At 35.4% G+C, this 20,645-nt stretch overlaps 1 protein-coding gene across 8 annotated transcripts in view; it reads right to left on the bottom strand.

The window, feature by feature from the left end:
- Positions 1-20,645, bottom strand: part of BMPR1B (bone morphogenetic protein receptor type 1B) — a 397,543-nt gene that overhangs the window by 41,326 nt on the left and 335,572 nt on the right. For all 8 annotated transcript variants that reach the window (XM_016951892.4, XM_016951890.4, XM_063809693.1 and 5 more), the window contains 3 exons: positions 12,549-12,708; positions 2,319-2,421; positions 1,354-1,456 (listed from right to left, as the gene is read on the bottom strand). In XM_016951892.4, coding sequence (XP_016807381.2) covers positions 1,354-1,456; positions 2,319-2,421; positions 12,549-12,691 — 349 coding nt within the window. In that variant the 5' untranslated portion in view covers positions 12,692-12,708. The remainder of the gene's footprint in view (positions 1-1,353; positions 1,457-2,318; positions 2,422-12,548; positions 12,709-20,645) is intronic.

Here is a 20,645-nt window from a genome sequence, read left to right as displayed (position 1 = left end):
TCCTTAAAGTCTTGTTCAAGTATCACTTCTAGGAAGCTATTCTGACAACCTCCTCCCCCAGGTAGAGCCAGCCACTCACTCTGTTATGTCCTTAATACACTTTATAATCTAGCTCTACTAATGAGATATTCCTGAACAAATATAGTTATTGACACGGTGCTCTCTTACATTCTAATGTATACTTCTTGGGAGGAATAATTTTCTTCATTAATTTCTGTATTCCTAATACCTAGCATGTTGCCTGCCACAATTAAAAAAAATGCTGGTGAGGCTTTGATGTGAATCATTATTAATCAATCTTGTATAGCTTTCTAGGCTAGAACAGGAACAAATGTTAAAAAATTTGTCACAAAATTCTAGCTGGGTGTGGTGGTGTGCACCTGTTTCCCAGCTACTGGGGAGGCTGAGGTGAGAGGACTGCCTGAGCCCAGGAGGTGGAGGTTGCAATGAACTATGGTGACACCATGCACTCCAGCCTGGGCAACACAGCAAGACCCTGTCTCAAAAAAAAAAAAAAGAGAGAGAGAGAGAAAGCAAAACAAAGTCATGAAATTCCATTATGTTTTGTTGGAAAGATTTTTCTCTTCTCAAGAAATAAAATCAATCATGAAAAATCACTTTAAATCACTTAGATAAGATTTAGGACTTAAAACTCTGCAACAACAAAAAACCGTGTGTGTGTGTGTGTGTGTGTGTGTGTGTGTGTGTGTGTGTGTGTGTGTGTGTTGAAAGCATGGAGGAGGAGAAAGGGAACATGAGACCTGTTGCAAACAAAAGGTCTCTTGGGAGGCAATATCTTGGGAGGCAATATTTGTCATTTTAAAGGAACAACACTTAAATGGGTAAGTTTTGAAATTAAAACTTTTAGATACCTTCCCCGTTTTATCAATATATTGATACAATTTGACTAAAAGCTGTTACTCTAGCATAAAAAAAGGAAATGCCATATAGCAAATAATGTTTAATTTAGTCCTTTATATGGTCTTTACTTTTAAAATAAATATAGACAAATGGTAGTTTTTGGGGGAACTACAACTTCTGAATAACTTTCAGGGAGAAGCAGAATGCTAGCTCCCGCCTCCACCCTGAAATACACTACAAACTCTAGGAATAGCAATTTTCTGAACAGAAGTGGGAAAAAATAAAAATCATAAAAGTGAAGTCACATATGACTGTTTTCCCACAAACTACTTGCACATGTCTTCGAATGATGGTTCCATGTCATCTGGCCTCAGTGCTCTGCTCCAGCAGTGGAAAGTGGTACAGGTAGATTGAGAGAGAACGATTCTAGTTTTTAGTTTTTATTTTCATGATACCTAGTGATTTTCCAGGCTGGAAGCCTTCCTCACTTACCTCTGTTTTTCAATGGAGGCAGTGTAGGGTGTAGGTCTTTATTACATTCGTTCCTTTCTGTGCAGCATTCAATTGATCTTCTTTGATGAGGAATGGGAGTGTCCTATAATTGAACCCAAACAGCTATTAGTGAGTTTCTTCCAAATTTCAAAGTCAAATCATCTAAAACTTTAAAAATAGTCACTATTTAGAGAACTAATTTAAAATTCTAACAATTTCACTCAAACACCTTAAATATGTTCTCCTCTATAAGGTAATTTATTTCAAGCTACCATGTATTATCTTATTGCAACTTTTGCATTTCAACGAAATTACTACTACATTTCTAATAACTAGTGTGCATTGTATAAACTGAGGAAGAAGGCTTGGATTAATGCAACAAGCTAAATTGGATTTTGAGGAAGATGCTCTAATGGGACACTAAACAAGACGTTAACAGCAAAAATAAAAATAATATTTGATTTCAAAACGAAGGAAGAATTGGTCCAATGGAAAATTTCAGTTTTCTAAATTACAATCATGTGTCACTTAAAGACAGGGATATGTTGTGAGAAATGTGTTATGAGGTGATTCTGTCATTGTGAGAAGATCACAGAGTACACTTGCACAAACCTAGATGGTATAGCCTACTACACACATAGGCCAAAAGATAAAGCCTATTGTTCCTAGGGTAAAAATCCATACAGCATGTCACTGAACTTAATACTGTAGGCAATTAAGGCACAATAGTATCCATTTGTGTATCTAAACATAGAAAAGGTACAGTCAAAATATGGTGCTATAATATTACGGGACCACCATCCACTGTCATCATACATACCATCTGCTGCTGACCTAAATGTTTTTGTGCAGCACATGACTATACTAAAAATGGGCTGGCCAAGAAAAAGAATGGTTTTATCTTGCTTGAAACTTGTTGGAAATCTAGCCAATGAAAGGTTACAGAATCAAGTTATCTACCTTACCCGACACTGAAAATCTGAGCCTTCTAGTCCTAGGCATCCAGAAGTGACCACAGGCAACCCAGAGTCATCCTCTTCTATCATCGTGAAACAATATCCGTCTGTGCTGAAGATCAAACAAGCAAAGTGAGAAACAGAATGTGTGTGTGTGAGTCAGTGTGTGTGTGTGTGTGTGTCTAGGGGAAAAGGAAATAAGTGATGTGTATCATTTGTTTTATTGCAACAAGGAGAATGTCAATGATCTGTTAAGAGAATCCAAAAACTTCCTTTTATGAAAATGGATTTAATAAACATAAAAACATTTTGTAATATCTCCTTTGTCCAGAAACTTGTGAAAAAGAAGGATCTAACATTTCCATATAATATACATCATTAATTACCATGAAAAACCATAGATACCAATTACTGAACACTTATTTTGGCCCTTCACAGATACTACTTTTCCAAACAAATCCAGACAAACTCTGTGAGGAAGGTAGCACTACTGTTGCTTTCTATATGAGGAAACTGAGGCTCAGGGGGCTTGAGTAACTTTCAAAAGTCTTACAGTTAGTGAGAAGGAGTGCAAGGGTGTGAATCCAGGCAGGTGACTGTTTATACTGTTCTTGCTCTGAGATAGTGAAATACACTTATTTCTTATTAAAGCACAAAAACTAAAGACAGGTAGGATTTGGGATCAGCATGGCATAACTGAGATTCTGACATTTAGTACCTCTGCTTCTGGGCTGTCCTGTCATATGAAGAAATTAAGCTTTGTTGTAAGAAGTATAGGCTTCATTTGGGGGTGGGGTAAAGATGGGCAACAGAAAGAAGGGTTCTTGATAAGACAGTGGAGAGGAAATAAAATTTTAAATTCTGTATGGTTTTCCAGATTAAAAATAACTTTCACTTATTCTACATCATTTAATCCTCTCAACAATAAGAAAAAGAAAGTATTATTATTCCTGTCTTACAGATGAGGAAATTAAAATTATAAAAGGGTAGCAAAATTGTACAAGATCAAAGAACAAACAGTTATGGAACTGGGCCTTGAATCAAGGGCCTCTCACTTCACCATGTGTTTTCTGCTATGCCCTTTGGGACTAAAATAAAAAACACATCTGTTATATACAGAACTGTTTGTAAACAGACATTGATATCTTCACAACTTTGGGTGATGAATGCCAGCAGACTCTCAATATAAGTCATAAACCAGCACTGAATGTCTTAAGAAATAAAGTACTAAACTATATCTCTATCCTTTTCTCATATATATGCATGCTCAGCGTCCAAGACAGATATGGCAATGTAATCTTGAAAGGTCATGGGAATAAAGCTCTGAGAACGATACTAGCCATGATTTGTGGGTTTGTCTATTCTGTCTTAGTGGTAGCAGCATGCTGCTATATGTTAGCCCTTCAGTTATTATCAACACCCTCAGAATTGTTTACTTGTCTTATAAGCCTCAAGTGGTCCAAAATACTTCACTTTATAAGAGCCAGCACAACAAAATTCAAACATACTAATGAATGGCTAAAAAGGGCCAATGATAAATCCCTCTCTTATACCAAGGTCAAAAAGCATGAATATTGTTGTGGAAGAAAGACTGTCTCTGAACAGCCCATGCCTTGAACTCTTCAGGCCTTTTTAACCAATTTACTGAAATTGCTATAAAAATGTAAAACACGTAAACACCGAAGGGAATAATTAAAATATCTGTTCCTTAGAAATTTACTTTAAACAATATGAACAAGTAACACCTGTGACTTTTTTATTCTTTTCCTTCATATTTAGACTACATGTATAACTTACATTTCTCATCTAAATCAAAATTCAAAAATTATCGGAAAATATGGTCATCCTAATTTTATGATATCAGGAAGGTATAGGGGCTAGAGAAGTACCCTAAATTAAATCTAAAGACTAATTTCTCCTTATCATGGGTTCTTCTTACTCAAAATAGGAGTAAATAGAAATGCACTTCTAGGCAACTGTTAAGAATAAAAAAGAAATGGCACAGAAAAAGCTGGTAAAGCTATTGTCAAGTTACTGCTATGATGTCCTAGGAAATTTAAAGAAACATCAGAGACAGTAAATTCAAGCTTTAAAAATACACACCCCTTGTCTGCAAAGAGAGAGGAGCTAAAAATATAAAGAGGGGAGACCCTGAGAAAATAGTCCCTTTCCCTATAAGCCATAAATTCATAAAGGAATCAAATATTTAGTTGGAAGACAAGAAAGGAGGCAAGACAGCCATTTCAATGGCATATTAGCTGCCACAAAGCAAATTAATTTATATGCTTCTCACTGACATTGCTCTCCAGCAAGGAACATCAACTGGAAACTAGCACTACAATTACAGAAGTTCAAGAATTACTTGAAAACTTGCAACCCTAAAGCAAGTACAAATGGAAACAAAGCTATGTTCCGCAGTCAAAGCTAATCAATTTTGCCCACCTCTAAGAGATGGCTACAGGCTGTCACAATTAACTCTTACCATTGGCCTATGTGAACATTCTGCTGCCTGGTTGCCATGTTTAAGCTTAGTTTTGTATAGAGATTGTTACCCTCGTTCCCAGAGTGTTGGAAGTGATAAAAAGATGAGATGAAGAATCATGAAGGAAATAAAAGTGGAAATAATTTTAAACAAAATTGAAAATAAGTGAGATATATACATGAACATAGGATGAATCAGGGAACTGTAGTAATGATTATGAATGAAATAAAAAGACAATTGATGTAACATTTAAAAAATGCTGTTCCTGTGTTATAGACGAAGAAAAGTGATAGCAAAATGAAACAGTAGTTGAGTGCACAAGATATTCAGTCACCAGTGCTAACTGCCTCCTGACATAATGTTAACTCATGAAAAAGCAAAGCACTTGAGAATTTAAAGACTGCATGAAGTCAAAGCAGTGATAATGCAAGTCTTGTTTTTCTTGAAGAGGATTCAGGGAGAGAAGAAAAAGAATATGAAAAAGAAAGAAAAACAAAACAGAAACAATTTTGTTACAATTCTTGGATGATTATACAGGTTCTAGGCTCCTTAAGTTCCCCAAATATTCCAAAAGCAAAGGACTGTCTAGAAGGAACATCTAGAAAAATCATCAGGCATTTAACCACCTCAAGAGATTTTCAGTGTGCCCAGGTGAACATACACTTGCAAAAAAGGTGTCTACCTGTTTTAAAACTTCAAGGGACCAAGCGATACTCTTTTTAGGTAGATACGCATTCAGAGAATAGATGCATTTATTATAGTCAAAAATGTATTTCATTTATTATGGTCAAAACAGATTTATAATATAGCCTTCTGGAACCCAACTCATTCATTAGTTGTTGTAGAATGGTTAGAAACCAATTTTAGAAGATGTCTAAAACTGCACTGATAGCATCTTTATTTCACATGAATATAGTGTTTACAAGGTTTACCCAAACTTTGGTCCCTTTAATTCTATTATTCCACTAAGATCTTATGTTTCTTTATTGTAAACCCCAGGGTTGTTCATATAGCCACCACAGTTGAGAAGAGACTATTGTAGAACTTTTCCTCTAACAGTTTAGATCTTCATAAAGATTCATTTAACTGTAAAACAATTATTTAAAGTATTAGTTAAAAAGAGTTTATCTGCTCTGTTCAATCAAGTGATAGGAAATTTGAAAGCATTATATTTATATGATGGGTATCTGCTCAGTTGCACCTGGCTGGAAAGATTAACAGTTTTCCTACAACAACTCTTAAATTTCTTTTGAATTTCTTTTACATTTTAGTCAGAATTGATTTTTAAAGGTTAACTGATTTTAGGTCATCTGTAAACAAGTTCTTAAGAACATCTTTTCTTCTAAAATATCTATTTCTCACTCAAGGGAGTAAAGTCGGTTTTCAGTTTTTGTCACAGGTAAATGCAAAGATACACATAACTTTTAGAATTACCATTTAAAGGGTGCAGCTTTTTAGTCCATTAACTAAAATAGCTGAAAGCTGCTCATAGCTTTGTTAACAGTGGTATGTTTTACACTTATCAAGCATACTATGACTCCAGCAGAGCTGGGTGCTGAGTATGCAAGGGTGCATTTTGAGGAACTCATAGTCTACGAAGGCCACCAATCCTGGAAAAGAGAAAAGTCATTTAACTTCCAGGAATAGGGACAGACATCATAAGCTGCCTAAGTGTTTTCTACTGATTGTGAAGTAACCAAAGAAGAATGCTGAGTGTGGTAATTATTAAAGTAATAGAATCCTACTTCTTTTCCCCTATCATCTTAGATGATGGATTCCCATAGCAGTGGACGGAATATAGCGTGAAATACATATGAGTCTACTTTCCCCTTCCCTGGCTTTCCTTCTGAGGGGTCACAGTATTGGGAGAAGGTGAAGTTACAACATTAATGACAAAGTACCAATGTGAGAGATGCCCCTTTTATTTATCCTCAAGATCATGTAACTATCAGACATCCTTCCCTGGTACCCTTGCCAAATGATTTAGCATTTTGTTTTTTTCTATGAGGTACAAGATTTTTTGAAATTGTCTCAGTTTTTACATTCAACCAGCATTAGTATAATTTCACCCAATGCGGACCCTCACCACATCTCACCTTGACAGCTCTGAGAGCCTTCCTGCAGGACTTCCTCTCTCCTCTCCTAACTCTAATCCATTCCATATAGCAAGCCTGATAAATCCTACATTTTTTGTCTCTGCTCAAAAATCTTCAAGAGTTCTCTCTGTATAATTTTAAAGCGCCCTGCACTATCACTTTCTATTAACTCCAGCAACAAACTGGGACCATCTAAAATTCTCATTGATGACTAATGAGAGGTACAAGAGGAGAGTTATTCCTTATAAAAGCCTCCATATGTGAATTTAAAATCACAGCCTCTTATAACTGAATGTTCTCACTCATAGGTGGGAATTGAACAATGAGAACACATGGACACAGGAAGGGGAACATCACACACCGGGGACTGTTGTGGGGTGGGGGGAGGGGGGAGGGATAGCATTAGGAGATACACCTAATGCTAAATGACGAGTTAATGGGTGCAGTACACCAACATGGCACATGTTGTATACATATGTAACAAAGCTGCACATTGTGCACACGTCCCCTAAAACTTAAAGTATAATAATAATAATAATAAAAAAAGAAGTTCTAATGAAGAACCCACCATTCTCTTAGGTGCAATGGTTTGAAATCAACATCTTCTACTGGAAAAAAATAATTAAATAGATCAATATTTAAATGGCCTGGGCAACCGTGGAAAAAATAAAACCCTGGATGGTTTATAATGACATTCAGTATGCAAGGTAAAACGTGCAAACAAACTGGAACAATGCACGCTTAAATCCTCTGAGACCTACGGTCAGGAGCACCTGTTTGAAAACATACCACCACACTCAGTAAGAGGTTTAAAAAGCCTGAGTTAACACAAACTTTGTAAAAAGGCTCCAGCCCCTAAGCTTTTCTTTCTTCCACCTGTGACTCTTCAGGATACAGAGTTGGAGGCTTATCTAATTCCTCATTTAAGCAGCCTGGTGTCATTTGCACATCCTTTGTGCAAACATTCAATTTGATTTATTACATCTGTAAACCCTGAAAATTGCCCAGGCAGGAGAATTCTTGGTAAGAAACCAATAAGATAAGTAAAGAAGTATTAAAGATTGTCTTTGAAGAAAATAGTCAAAAATAATTTTTTAAATGCATAACATGTGTGAGGAAGTGGAGGGACTTGACAGAGGTGGTAAGATAGAAACAAAAATGTGATTACAGACCACATCAAGTAAAACAAGGAATGATATGCAAAGCCAGATCTGATTATATAGAGAAAAAATATATAAACAAGGCTGAGATAACACTTGCTAGGACAGGAAACTGAAACAGAACACTGGCATGTTGAAAGCCACATAAGGAGAGTTACTCAAGGAAACTATAGCACTCAAGGTATGCAGTGATGGTCTGTCATCCTAGGAGTAGAATCTGGAAATGGAACTCGATGGATTACAACGCAAATTGACACATGGAAAGATATTTAGAAAACAGATGCTATCTCGAGGGAGAGAGGACAATGGCTTTACCCCTTACTTTGAAATATAAATATAAAAAAGGCTCTATTACTGTATTCAGTCACACTATGTTTGTACTACATCCTTTAATGTGAATATCATGAGCAGTGGAAATGGCATGGATTTTGGAAGCAGCCGTATCTGCACCTGACAGAGATCAAGCCAAGAATGACTCTGGCCTTGGCGAAGGCTGATAGAGTAATTAATGGTACTGAAAAGGAGTTTACAAGCCTCTAAAACCTTGCACATGTCCTCTAAATTAGCATGTGGGATTTCAGGTTCTCTTTTAAGTACTATTCACTCTTGCCTCCTTTTGGATTATTCTCTCCAGGGAGGTGGAAGTGATAATGAACATGAAACCTACCACAACACTCAGTTTGACTAAGATCTGGGTGGTAACAAGGCCTCAAGCCAGACAATTTAGACCAGCTCTTTTCTAAGGTACACATTAGAAAATACAACCTTATCCTTTAAACTGTTTTACCTAGAAGGGTAATACTTAGTGTAGCATTACTCAAGGTGTGTTCCCCTGCAGGTCAGCAAACTGCTTGCTACTGATCTGGGAAGGGGTGAATTTAAAAATGAAAACTTGTATAGCAATCTAAAGGAACAAATTTATGTCTGTTGAAGGTAAATATTAGGCAATAAAAATGGAGCATGTATTTTGTAAGTATTTTAAAAATTAATTTTTCTAAGAATTTGTTTTTTATTATAATTTAGCAAAGTATCAGTATACAATTTATTGTGGAGAGAAAATTATCTTTCACTAGAGATAGCCTGAGAAGTACCGATTTGGAGGGTAGAGAGTAGAGTGTGCTTACAGGAATGGAAGTAGAAAGTCCTGGATTTATATAGGTCTTAGGACAAAGAAACAAATGTGGCCCCTGTGATTCACATATGACTGATCTCAGCTCACAGGAAGATTCAACTGGAATCAATACTTCATTAGGAAAATACATGTGCCTTTTACTCAAGAGTGAATGTTTGCCCCTTTGAGAACCAACGTCAGAACTGGCCGCTGGCCAAGAATTCAGGACTTTGGAGTCCCGGCCACAATTTTTCTATCATATCATAACTATGGAAAATTACTTAACTTTTTAGAGCCTCGGAATTCTCACCTAGCAAACATAGATAGTGCTACTTTCTTTATAGGAATGTTATAATGAATAAAGAAAGGTAAAAGTAAACATGCTAATATTTATTAAAAATTCAATAAATATTAGTTTTCTGTTAACTTCTACAAGTTAATCCATTGATGTTGATGGCAATGGTATATCTATGTTCTTTTGAGGGATTCCATTTTTACTGTGGCTGTTTTTCTTTCTTCTGTATTTTTGTTTACTTTTTCTTTGCTGTCATAAATCAAAGTTTGACAACCATATAACACAACCCATTTTAATCTGACTTCCATCTCTACTACATTAAATATCTCTAAACTGCAGTTATCAGTGTCTATAAATCTGATTGCCATTTTTCAGTTCTTATTCTACTCTCTAATAGATCCAACATAGCTGACCTTACTACCTCTCTAAGTAAACCTGGCTTCAGTGACACCATACTCACTGCTTTATTGTGAATTCTTTAGTATCTTGCAGACATCCCCTTTACCCAAGCATTAAATGTCTCATGGCCAAGTCATACACTGGTAGATTGTTCTATTATTAATCCCAATTCTTCATACTTTACCAGGGACAATGCTTCCCCTTGACTGTGACCTTGATTTTGTCACTTGATTTGGAAAATTCAATGTCAGAGGACACAATATGAGCAGAAGCCTTAAAAGATTACTCCTTTACACTCCTGTGAGAAACAATATGCCTTGGGTAGCTGCTGATCCAAAATAAAAAAAAAAAATGAAGAAATGTGCAGCAGGCCTAAACTCAAACAGCAGCATGAAGTGAAGCCCACCTAATCCCAGCCGAGTGCAGCACGGATACAGCCTCCTTATAAACCCCTGAATGAAAAATAAGTGTTTTTAATTATAAGCCACTGTGGTTCTGAGGTTATCTGTTTCACCGCAAACAGTGACTAATGCTATGCGCATTTTGACCTCTCTCCTCAACCTCTTCTCTGAGCCCCAGATCCATATCCAACTGCATACTGATACCTCTACTCAGATATATAAAAATCCTCAAATGTATCATGTCCAGATTGGAACTTGGTTCTTTTCATCTGTCCTCTTTCATTAAAAGTCTACCTTATGCATTTAAATCTACATCTGGAAACTTATAAAGCCTCTCTGGTTGTCCTCCTAGATGATATCTAATCCATCATCATACAGCTCTATCTTCTAAATATTTCTCAAATAGATCTCACTCACTCCTACACCAGCACCACCCTAGCTCAAGATCATTTTCTTGCACATGAACTGATTTTACTGAATCCACTGTTCAATTTCCCTGACCTAACTGTTCTTGAATTCACTTCTGTCTCCTTCTAATACATCCAATATTCTGCAGCAAAGAAACAAATCAGATCATGTCAACCCTACCACCACTCCTGCTGCAAAACTCCCTTCACTTGCTTCCCAACACCCTTAGGAATAAGATCACGTTCTTAATATAGCCCACCAGGTCACAGTCACTATACCTCCTGTCTCAGCTCCCACCACTATGCTCTACTGTTCCTACTCCCTGATCCTACTCCCTGTACTCTAGAAAAAACAGTTTCTTTTGAACATGCCAAGCTTCTTCTCACAACAGAATTTCCACTGCAGATACCCTGACTGAACACTTTCTATCAAACCAAGTTAGGACATCCAAATGGCTTATCAGGAAAACAGGACAAAATATTTGGAAAATCCTGATCACCAGGACAATAGCTCAAATGACACACACAGGCGTATTCTGAATACCACAGACTTAAGACACAATAGTAAAATACCCCACGCTACTTTGTTTGCTCCTGCTAATTTTGCTTTCTTTCAAACATTTTTAAACTCTCCTGATACTTTTTCTATTTACTATAAAGAGGCAGTGTTTCCCTGGAAAAAATTGAGCTTTGGAATCATTTTACCTTGGCAAAAAATTCAGTGGTCACAACTTTGTAGTACAAGAGTCAAGTTACTAGACCTCTCTGGATCCCAAATTTCATTTGTCTAAAGTTGAGAATAAGTTGTTTTGCTGATTAAATGAGATATATATTTATGAATACACCCAGGTTTCCCTCCCTGTGTTACTCAGTCATGTTTCTTGTGCTAAATATACAAGGTTCTTGGAATACCCTGGTAAGCTTATATTAGATTTTGCTTCATGGGAAACTTAAAAACCTTTTTTAAAAAGCTCTCAGAAAGGAAAAAAAAAGCATTCAACTCAGCTTTGCGTACCTTCCGGCTAATGAAGCCTCAAATGGTTGCTCAGATATTCTACCTGGGCTCTAAACCTAACAGTCCACCTTTCTATTTAAGTCCATGCCCTCTCTTGAAGCTTAAGGCACACTGCTTCTCTGACATTTTAACTCTTGAGGGCTGTGCTCTTCTAGATAGCTGACCCACTTCTCTCTTGACACACACTGGCCTCATTAGGCTATAGCTCTTTATCCACTGTTGACCTTACCGTAAGGAGTAAATGCAGCTATAGTGATCAGAGGAATGGATGGAGCTGCATAAAGGCATTTAAGGAAGAAAAAGGCAAAATAGTTCAGTTTCAAATGTTATAAAGTATCTATAAGAACATGATTACCTATTAAAGAGTATTTTCTAGTATTTGGACAATGTCTTTCTTAGCAACTTGGGGAATCGCATGAGCTCTACCACTGCACTGCTTCCCAGAGTCAGTTTATGAATATTCCCAGCAGCTTAGGTGTTCTTTCCAAAATACTAACATCAGCATGATGAATGCTTGAAACAAACAAACAAAATCACACGCATTTGACAGCCTCTGATGTTTAACTAATTGTGGGGACCAGGTCTTTTGAAAGAAAATAATTGGCATTTGCACCTTTACCAGGAGCCTGGGATCTGAGGTCTGTGTTCATGTGTATGTGAGCTGTCTGGAGGGATCAAAAAGAATCTTAGAACATTGTTTCAGGGTGAAACACAATTCAATATTTCTCTAATACAAGCACAGCTCTAAGAGTTTATGATAGTGTTAGGCATTGTTCTCTAAAATGTGTTCTTTGAAACACTAGCCTACAGTTGCATAGTTGAAAAAGTGTGACTTTTTGTTAAAGCTACCTTTAAATCATTTATATCACCAACCTGCAAATATTGTTGACTGAGTCTTCTGGACAATGGTGGTGGCATTTACAACGTAAGACCTTTGGACGGGGGGTGGGGGCTGTACTCTCACCATCCTCTTTCTTGGTGCCCACATTTAATTTTCCTGCACTTCGCAAAAGCATGTTATCAAGGAAGTTTGCTGAAAGAAGAAATAGTGAGAGTTAGGCATCTGTGGGGTAGACTACCCCAGTCTTCTGTTCAAACGAAAACATGAGATTACATTTTAAAATGAAGTATTCAAGATACTTAAAGATTTAAACAGAAAAACAGACATTTTGGTATTTTGATTAAAATCATGTCTTTTACCTAGTATACACCTCATAGAGAATAAAGAAAGACCCATAATCCTTTCAGGAGGATATTTTATGTATTAAATTGTAACAGCTATATTTAATCGAGTGCAAGGAGCTCAATGGACATTATATAGACAACCTCTACTATATCTGGTAATTCCATGGGTAAACACTATCATCCTCATTTTTCAGATGAGAAAATTAAGACTCAAAGTTTAAGAGATCTGCACACAGATAATGGATAGACTATGGAGCCAGCATTTAAACTCAAATTGTTTCAGTTTTAAAACTGTCTATCTACCATATCACAGTCTCTCTACTTTAGGTATATTATGTATATTATGTACTTCTTTTTAAAGAAATTATGAGAAATATTTAATCTGTAAAATTGGGTAAGAAGACAAAAACTTAGTTAATATCAAGACACATTTCAAAAGATACATCTTCCCCATCAGCATGGGGAAATGCAAAATGCCTACCTATTACTGTAGTGATATTTCTACCATCTTTGATAGAAGGCACCACGGTAGACATGATCTCTTAGAAAGAGATGTTCTGGGTTCAACATTAGGCTTTACTATTTACCAAGTTAGTTGTCCTTAGATAACTTTATAAATAATCTTGTGACTCATGTTCTTATCCTTAAAATGGAGATAATTATAGACACCAAACCTCATGTCAAGAGCTTAGAATGTTTATGTTACACAGAAGAGGGCATGCATTAATTATTACCTATTTTGTTTCAGGCATTGTGGTAAGAGCTCTCATACATGCCATGTAACTGCATAAATTGTCACCGTGAGCAGTTTTCAATTTAAAATTCTCTCATAACACATTTAGCTTATCTATAGTGAAATCCAAGATCAACAAAAATATTAAAAAATTGCTGGGTTAAAAAATTGAAATTTTAGGTCAGAAGTATAAGATATGCCACATATTTGTTATATTTTTAAACCAAAAATGAATGCCTGCAGGTAATGGTTCCATCAGAGAATTAGAAGTCTATTTTTTTTAATCTGTGATAATTTTTCCTGACCTTCTGCATGTTAAACGAATTATTCAAATTCTTACAGAAAAAAATAGTTGAAAGGAAAAGCAATAAAATATGTTGTCAATATATCAGAATTTTCTCTCTATTAACTATAATATTTCATTATATTATTCAAATTTATAAAAGATGTGCATCTAACTTTCTCAAACAGTTTCCTGTAAATTTTGTCCAGAAAAAAAAATGTTGATTGCAGTGGGCACCTGTGGCGTATGAGAAGATTGTCGTATGCAGAATCCCACCCCAGCCACAGCAATTTTGATTCTGTAGGTCACAGGCGAGCCAGGAAACGTGCATATTCAACAAGATCTCATGTAATTCTGAAACAAATTACTTGTAGACTCCACTTAGAAAAACCCTAGATTAAGCAAATAATATGTAATCCAACCACACAATTACTCCCAATACATGTATTATTTCTATATAGTATGCTCATCCTTAGGTTAAATTCCCAAATAAAGTGAGGTTAAATAGTTCATGTCACTGCCTTATCTTGAAAGCCATTTGTTCCAAGTTTGTCCACATGGGAGTGCAGCACCGCTTGCTATGCCAGGGTAGAGTGTGTAGGTGTACCTATATCTCACCCTGTCGTGGTAAGCTCCTTCTTTCTAAACCTGGTTCTCAATGTTACTGCCTTTATGACCTGAGTCACCTCAGTAGACCAAGTAATAAAAATAGAGTATTTAAAATTTATTACTTCCTGCTTCCTTCATACCAGACCCTTTATTTTTGATGCTTTAAAACACAGTAATAAAAATTCATTTATGATGCAAATGTCTACTACCAAATATGTATTGGGTGCCCTCCCATTTTCCAGGCACAGCCTGTTTAACTAGGATGAATTAAACACACACAGAATTTACCAGCTGGTGGGAAAAGCTGTTAAATGGAACACTGACACCAAATGGTCTAAAGCAGAAAAGAAAATATCCTCATGTGACTGGAAGTAAGATGCTATTTTCTAAGAAACATTTTAAGAGACAATTCATGATTTTGTCACATTGTGAATTTATTTAAAGAGTGGTATAAAATTTGGCTAGAAGAAGTGGTATAAAATTTGGTTCTTCACAATATTGCTTATAACAACTCATATTTACAACACTAGAGGATTAGGTATATTTGTAAAATGGGATTCCTATATAGCCATTAAAACGCTGATGCAGAAGTATATTTACTGACAAGAAAAAATGTTATAGTATAATTTTTGGTTTTACTTACAGGGTATTCTAGTTATTAAATCCCACTATAATAAGAGAAAAAGGGGCTAAGAAAATGAGCCTACAATACGAGATCAAGGGAGGAGACACTAACAATAAAAGCCTGAAAAGCAGAAAGACAGGCAGTCACTTGTCTACAGGATCAAAATTGCTGTGGCTCAGGGTCGGATTCTGCATATGACAATCTTCTTATATGCCACAGGTGCCCACTGCAATCAACATTTTTTTTTCTGGACAAAATTTACAGGAAACTGTAGGAGAAAGTTAGATGCACATCTTGTATAAATTTTGAATAATCTAATGAAATATTAGAGTTAATAATTAGAGAGTAAATTCTGATATATTGAATTGATAATAAAGCTACAAAAGCTGATTTTTAAGCCAAATGTGGGGGGAAAGCTAAGAAGCAAAGCTTTACTGCTTAACACCAAAAAGGCTCCAGAAACGGTATCAAAGGTACTTCTAAAAGTACTTCTAAAAGGGGGAAGGGGATATTAAAATAGCATGAGGCTGAAAATATACGTACAGTAATTAGAACTTCAGATATCCTTTCCTGTTCCCTACACGTTAGCAGTATTCTTTCCTACCCCTGCAGGAGATTAGAAGGGTAAACGCAACACACATATCACTGAGATGCCTTCTTTATTTTTCTATTTTACCATCAAGGCCAAGGACTGTAGGACACCAAGCACAGAAGAGGGCAGGAGTACCATCTTACTGCAAACATTCAGTGAACATTCACACTGGATGTTGCCTCCTCCAGTTCACCTTCCCCACATGGCTTCCAGAACTCAATGCAGCCTGGTACGCGCCTTCTTTACTGGGTAATTTGACCAGGTCAAGAATAAAGAGCATAAAGATAGTAATTTTGTGAGTTTCTCAGTGAAACAGCTCTGCAATGTTATCCTACATGAGGCCCACTGGTGACAACAGAGCTTCCAGTCAGTTCTTCTGTGATCCATTCTCATACACATGAGCCACTAATTTAGGGTAAATAGATATTTGAAAAAACCTCAAAGACTAAGAATAAAACAAACACTACTTGGAAGAAGTAGATTATATTAAAGAAAGTAAAGACTTTAAAAATTATTATTAATACTCCCATCTTACAAAAATACATTATATCATGAAACAAGAACACGTTGCTATAAAAAGAGAATAACAAGTAAAGAACTTTAAAAATATAATTGCATAAATGAAAATCCCAGCAGGCGAGCTGAAAGATAAAGATTAGGAAATCTACAACACAGTACAAAATACAAAGATGGAAAAGTAACTTAGAGCATGAATCCAGATTTAACATCTGAATAATATTAGCTCTAGAAAGAGAGACTTGAGAAAACAGAGGAAAGAAAATCATCAAATAATCATGCACGATTTTCATAATGAAAACTCATGAGTTCCTAACTTGAAAGAACCCATATAGCCCATGTGAATAGATTCACACCACGTCACTGTAAAATTTTGTAACACTGTAGACAAACAGATACCCTAATTTTTTTTATAGAGAGGAAAAGTGAGGGAGAGAAAGAGAAAAGAGATAAAAAATAAGTATGGCATTGAACTTTGTTGAGAAAAACTAGAAACTAGAATAAAATAGAACACTGCCTTCAAAAGTCTGAGGGAAAATTTTTCCAAATCAGAAATAAATACCTGGGCAAATTAAGAGTGAGGGCAGGGGGAAAAAAGCATTTTAATATTTTCTGAGTCTCAAAAATTTACCTCCCATGTATCTTTCTCAGAAAGTTATTGGAGGAGATATTCCTTCCAAATGAAGGTATAAACAAGAAAAAAGATGGAATAGGTACCTGCTAATGGTAGATCCATCCCAAGAGAAGACGAAGCTTACCTCCAAGATAATGGTAAATGTGGATAGTAAGATGAGACATTGCATAGGACTTCAGGAGCAAGCAGGCCTCATTGAAGGCAGGTCAAAAGATGTTGGAAGAGAGAACTCTAAGATGTTGAAATTAATAAAACGACTTATGTATTTTAAATTTAAACTGGGAGTTTGGAAACGCATTTGTAATGAGAACACAGGGGACTAAGGAACCAAATATTTAAACTCTTATACAGACGGGAGATGGGAATATGTACGTATGTAGTGGGAGCAGGGATGAGAAAAAATAACTAAATCCTCATCTTTGATAGTGGAAAGTCAAAGGTAATGCCTAAAATTGAATAATAAAGAAAGAGTAGTACAGTTATTTGTTTAGAGATACAGACGAAAATGCCAAAACAACGAAAAGAGGTATAGGTGTAGTTGCTACGCGGAAAGGAGAACTTGGGAGGATGTTTGTTAAAAAATAATAAATAAATCTCTTTCAACTATGTAAAAGCAAACCTACTGTAACGTGTGTGTGCGTGTGTGTGTGTGTGCGCGCGTGAAACAGAGAGAGATGTATAGAAGGATTCACATCACCATATAAGCACTGATGAAATACATGAAAATCCTGCATCTTTTAGAAAAATGTGATTATCTCTGCCAGGGAATACTGAATTTTATATTATCAAATTTTTACAATCTACTTTCAAAGGGGCCATAATTCCTCTTTCTACATTCCTGTTTCTATATCTGCATGGATCTATGGAGTAGCAAATTAGGACAGATAATAGTTGGAGCTATTTAAATGCATTTACAAATTCCCAGTCCATTCAATATAAGGAAGTAATTAGTCACATATCCTGATGTGGAATAAAGCACATCAATGAACAATGAAGGAATGGGACACCAAAAGAGAATCGAGCCAAGAAGGAACTTCTCTAGCTAATCTTCATGATGGGATTCCCCTCTGGATCAATGACTACGGCTTGGTAGTTAGCACTAAATCCACTGATGGCTCACCATGTTTTCATGTGTTATGTTTACACGTGTGCTTAAATTGTTGGTAAATCTACATTCTACAATCTACAATCTGCACAAGTCACAATATTTCCAATCACCTGATAACTTTAAAATAATTGATGGCCGGGTGCGGTGGCTAATGCCTGTAATCCCAGTGCTTTGGGAGGCTGAGGCAGGCAGATCACGAGGTCAGGGGATGCAGACCATCCTGGCTAACACGGTGAAACCACGTCTCTACTAAAAATACAAAAAATTAGTCGAGCATGGTAGCGGGCACCTGTAGTCCCAGCTACTCAGGAGTCTGAGGCAGGAGAATGGTGTGAACCTGGGAGGTGGAGCTTGCAGTGAGCCCAGATCGCGCCACTGCACTCCAGCCTGGGTGACAGAATGAGACTCTGTCTCAAAAATAAATAAATAAATACTTGATAATGTGTAGGTTAACAGATATAAGGCAAGGCGGAAGAGAAGCAGCAGCAGAATGAACCTGGGGAGACTCACCTTAAACGCTAAGAAAACCATGAAAAAGAAAAATGGTAAGATGCACATGTACCCTAAAACTTAAAGTATAATAAAAATAAATAAATAAATAAAAATAAAAGCCACAAAAAAAAAAGATCTTCATGTGTACTCCACATTTGAGAAAAGGGCCAATGAGAAACTGCACTGTTTTATCTAACTTTATAATTATGCAAAGGTATTTATACAAGGATCACTTTAATATCAAGTCATACTGAAGTTGTACAAAATCCAGCCTCACAGACACAAGTCAGGCATTCTGGATCATAAACAAGACAGAACATATCAGCTATGACATTAAAAAGGTAATTACATGCATATATAGAAATAATCATTTTATGAAAATATGAATTTGCCTGGTAATTATGATGCTGAAATAATAAATAGAAGAAAAGACAAATGGCATGTATTCATAATAAATGTAAACATCAAGATGACTAACAAACATCCAGTGGATTAGCAATAATGAAGATATATCCCAAATATCAGATATCTGATTAAAATAACATATAAGAATGTACTTTCTCACATTTTATTATATTAGTATCCTAATATACTAGGCAGCCATCAAAAGAGATAAAAGATACATTTAGTTGACTCATATAAATATTTATTAATGAAATCCTCATTTTACTTGATTTTGTTTTAGTTTTATAAAAAATGATAACCCTTGAAAACAACTGGAAGGTATCTAACCATTAAAAAAATTAAATGTAATTTAGTACATTCTGTTTACTAAATCAATAGAGTAAAATCTACAAAAAAGTTTTTCACCAAAGAAAGTCAGGCTGGGCGCGGTGGCTTACACTTGTAATCCCAGCACTTTAGGAGGTTGAAGCGGTCGGATCATGAGGTCAAGAGATGGAGACCATCCTGGCCAACATGGTGAGACCCTGTCTCTATTAAAAATACAAAAATTAGCTGGGCATGGTGGCACGTGCCTGTAGTCCCAGCTACTTGGGAGGCTGAGGCAGGAGAATCACTTGAACCCAGGAGGTGGAGGTTGCAGTGAGCTGAGATCACACCACTGCACTCCAGCCTGGCGACAGATCGAGACTCTGTCTCAACAAAAGAAAGAAAGAAAGAAAGAAAGAAAGTCAAATAGTGAATAGTTTCTAGTTAATTGTAAAGCAAATGTCAACAAAATTGATTATTTCTTCCCAAATGCATTGTAAATAATTATAGGCTTTCAATAAATATTTAAAAACAGAATCATGAATAAACCTGACAGAAAATATAAAGAAAAAAACTGAGAAAAATTACCCTTTCAGGAAATTTCTCAGGAATAAATACTATATCAAATAAGTCACTCATTAAGAGCCCATTCCATTTTGCCATTTTTTTCTTTTATTCCTTTGTCCCTCCCTCCCCTCTCTTCTCTCTTCTTCCCTCTTTCTCTCTTTAATAACTGATCTTTAAAACAGTGTAAATCCAGACACTACACATGTGTGGTTCGCTTAGCTTGTTACGTATAGTTACATATATATTATATAGTTATATATAAATTAATATATAAATTATATAGTTTTTTATATATAACTATATGTAAATATATAACTATATAGTTATGTATATAACTATATTGTTATGTATATAACTATATTATATAAACCATATATAATATATAATTTATATCATATACTATATATTAAACTATATAACTATATATAATAAAGTTATATAACTTTAGTTACATATATTTAATTTCATTTAATATATATTTAAATTTAATTAAATATATATGTTTAAATTAAATATACATAACTATAGTTATATATTTATATACCTATATATTTATATATAAATATAAATATATATATTTATATTTATATATTCTATATATAGATATATAGTTATATATAACTATATATAGTTATATATGCCTCTATATAATTATATAGTTATATATATAGTTTAGTTTACTAACTAAATTATCATGATAATAAAAAGTAAGGCTTTTGGAAGCCACTCTAAAATTGGTTCTCATTTTTCAGAGGATCGTTGGATTTTTGGCGTGCAAATAAACAACAGAATTATTTTCATAGGATGTTTGTGTGTTACTGAATCACGACTAAATTATATTCCTTATGATTCTTATAAGGAATAATACAAAAATAGAATATTAAGAATATTTCTTTAGAAATAGATTTACAGATT

This window comes from Pan troglodytes, chromosome 3 (genome assembly GCF_028858775.2).
Source record: "Pan troglodytes isolate AG18354 chromosome 3, NHGRI_mPanTro3-v2.0_pri, whole genome shotgun sequence".
Lineage (NCBI taxonomy): Eukaryota > Metazoa > Chordata > Mammalia > Primates > Hominidae > Pan > Pan troglodytes.
Note: the sequence above shows the minus strand (reverse complement) of the source record. Positions and strands in the feature narration are given on the sequence as shown.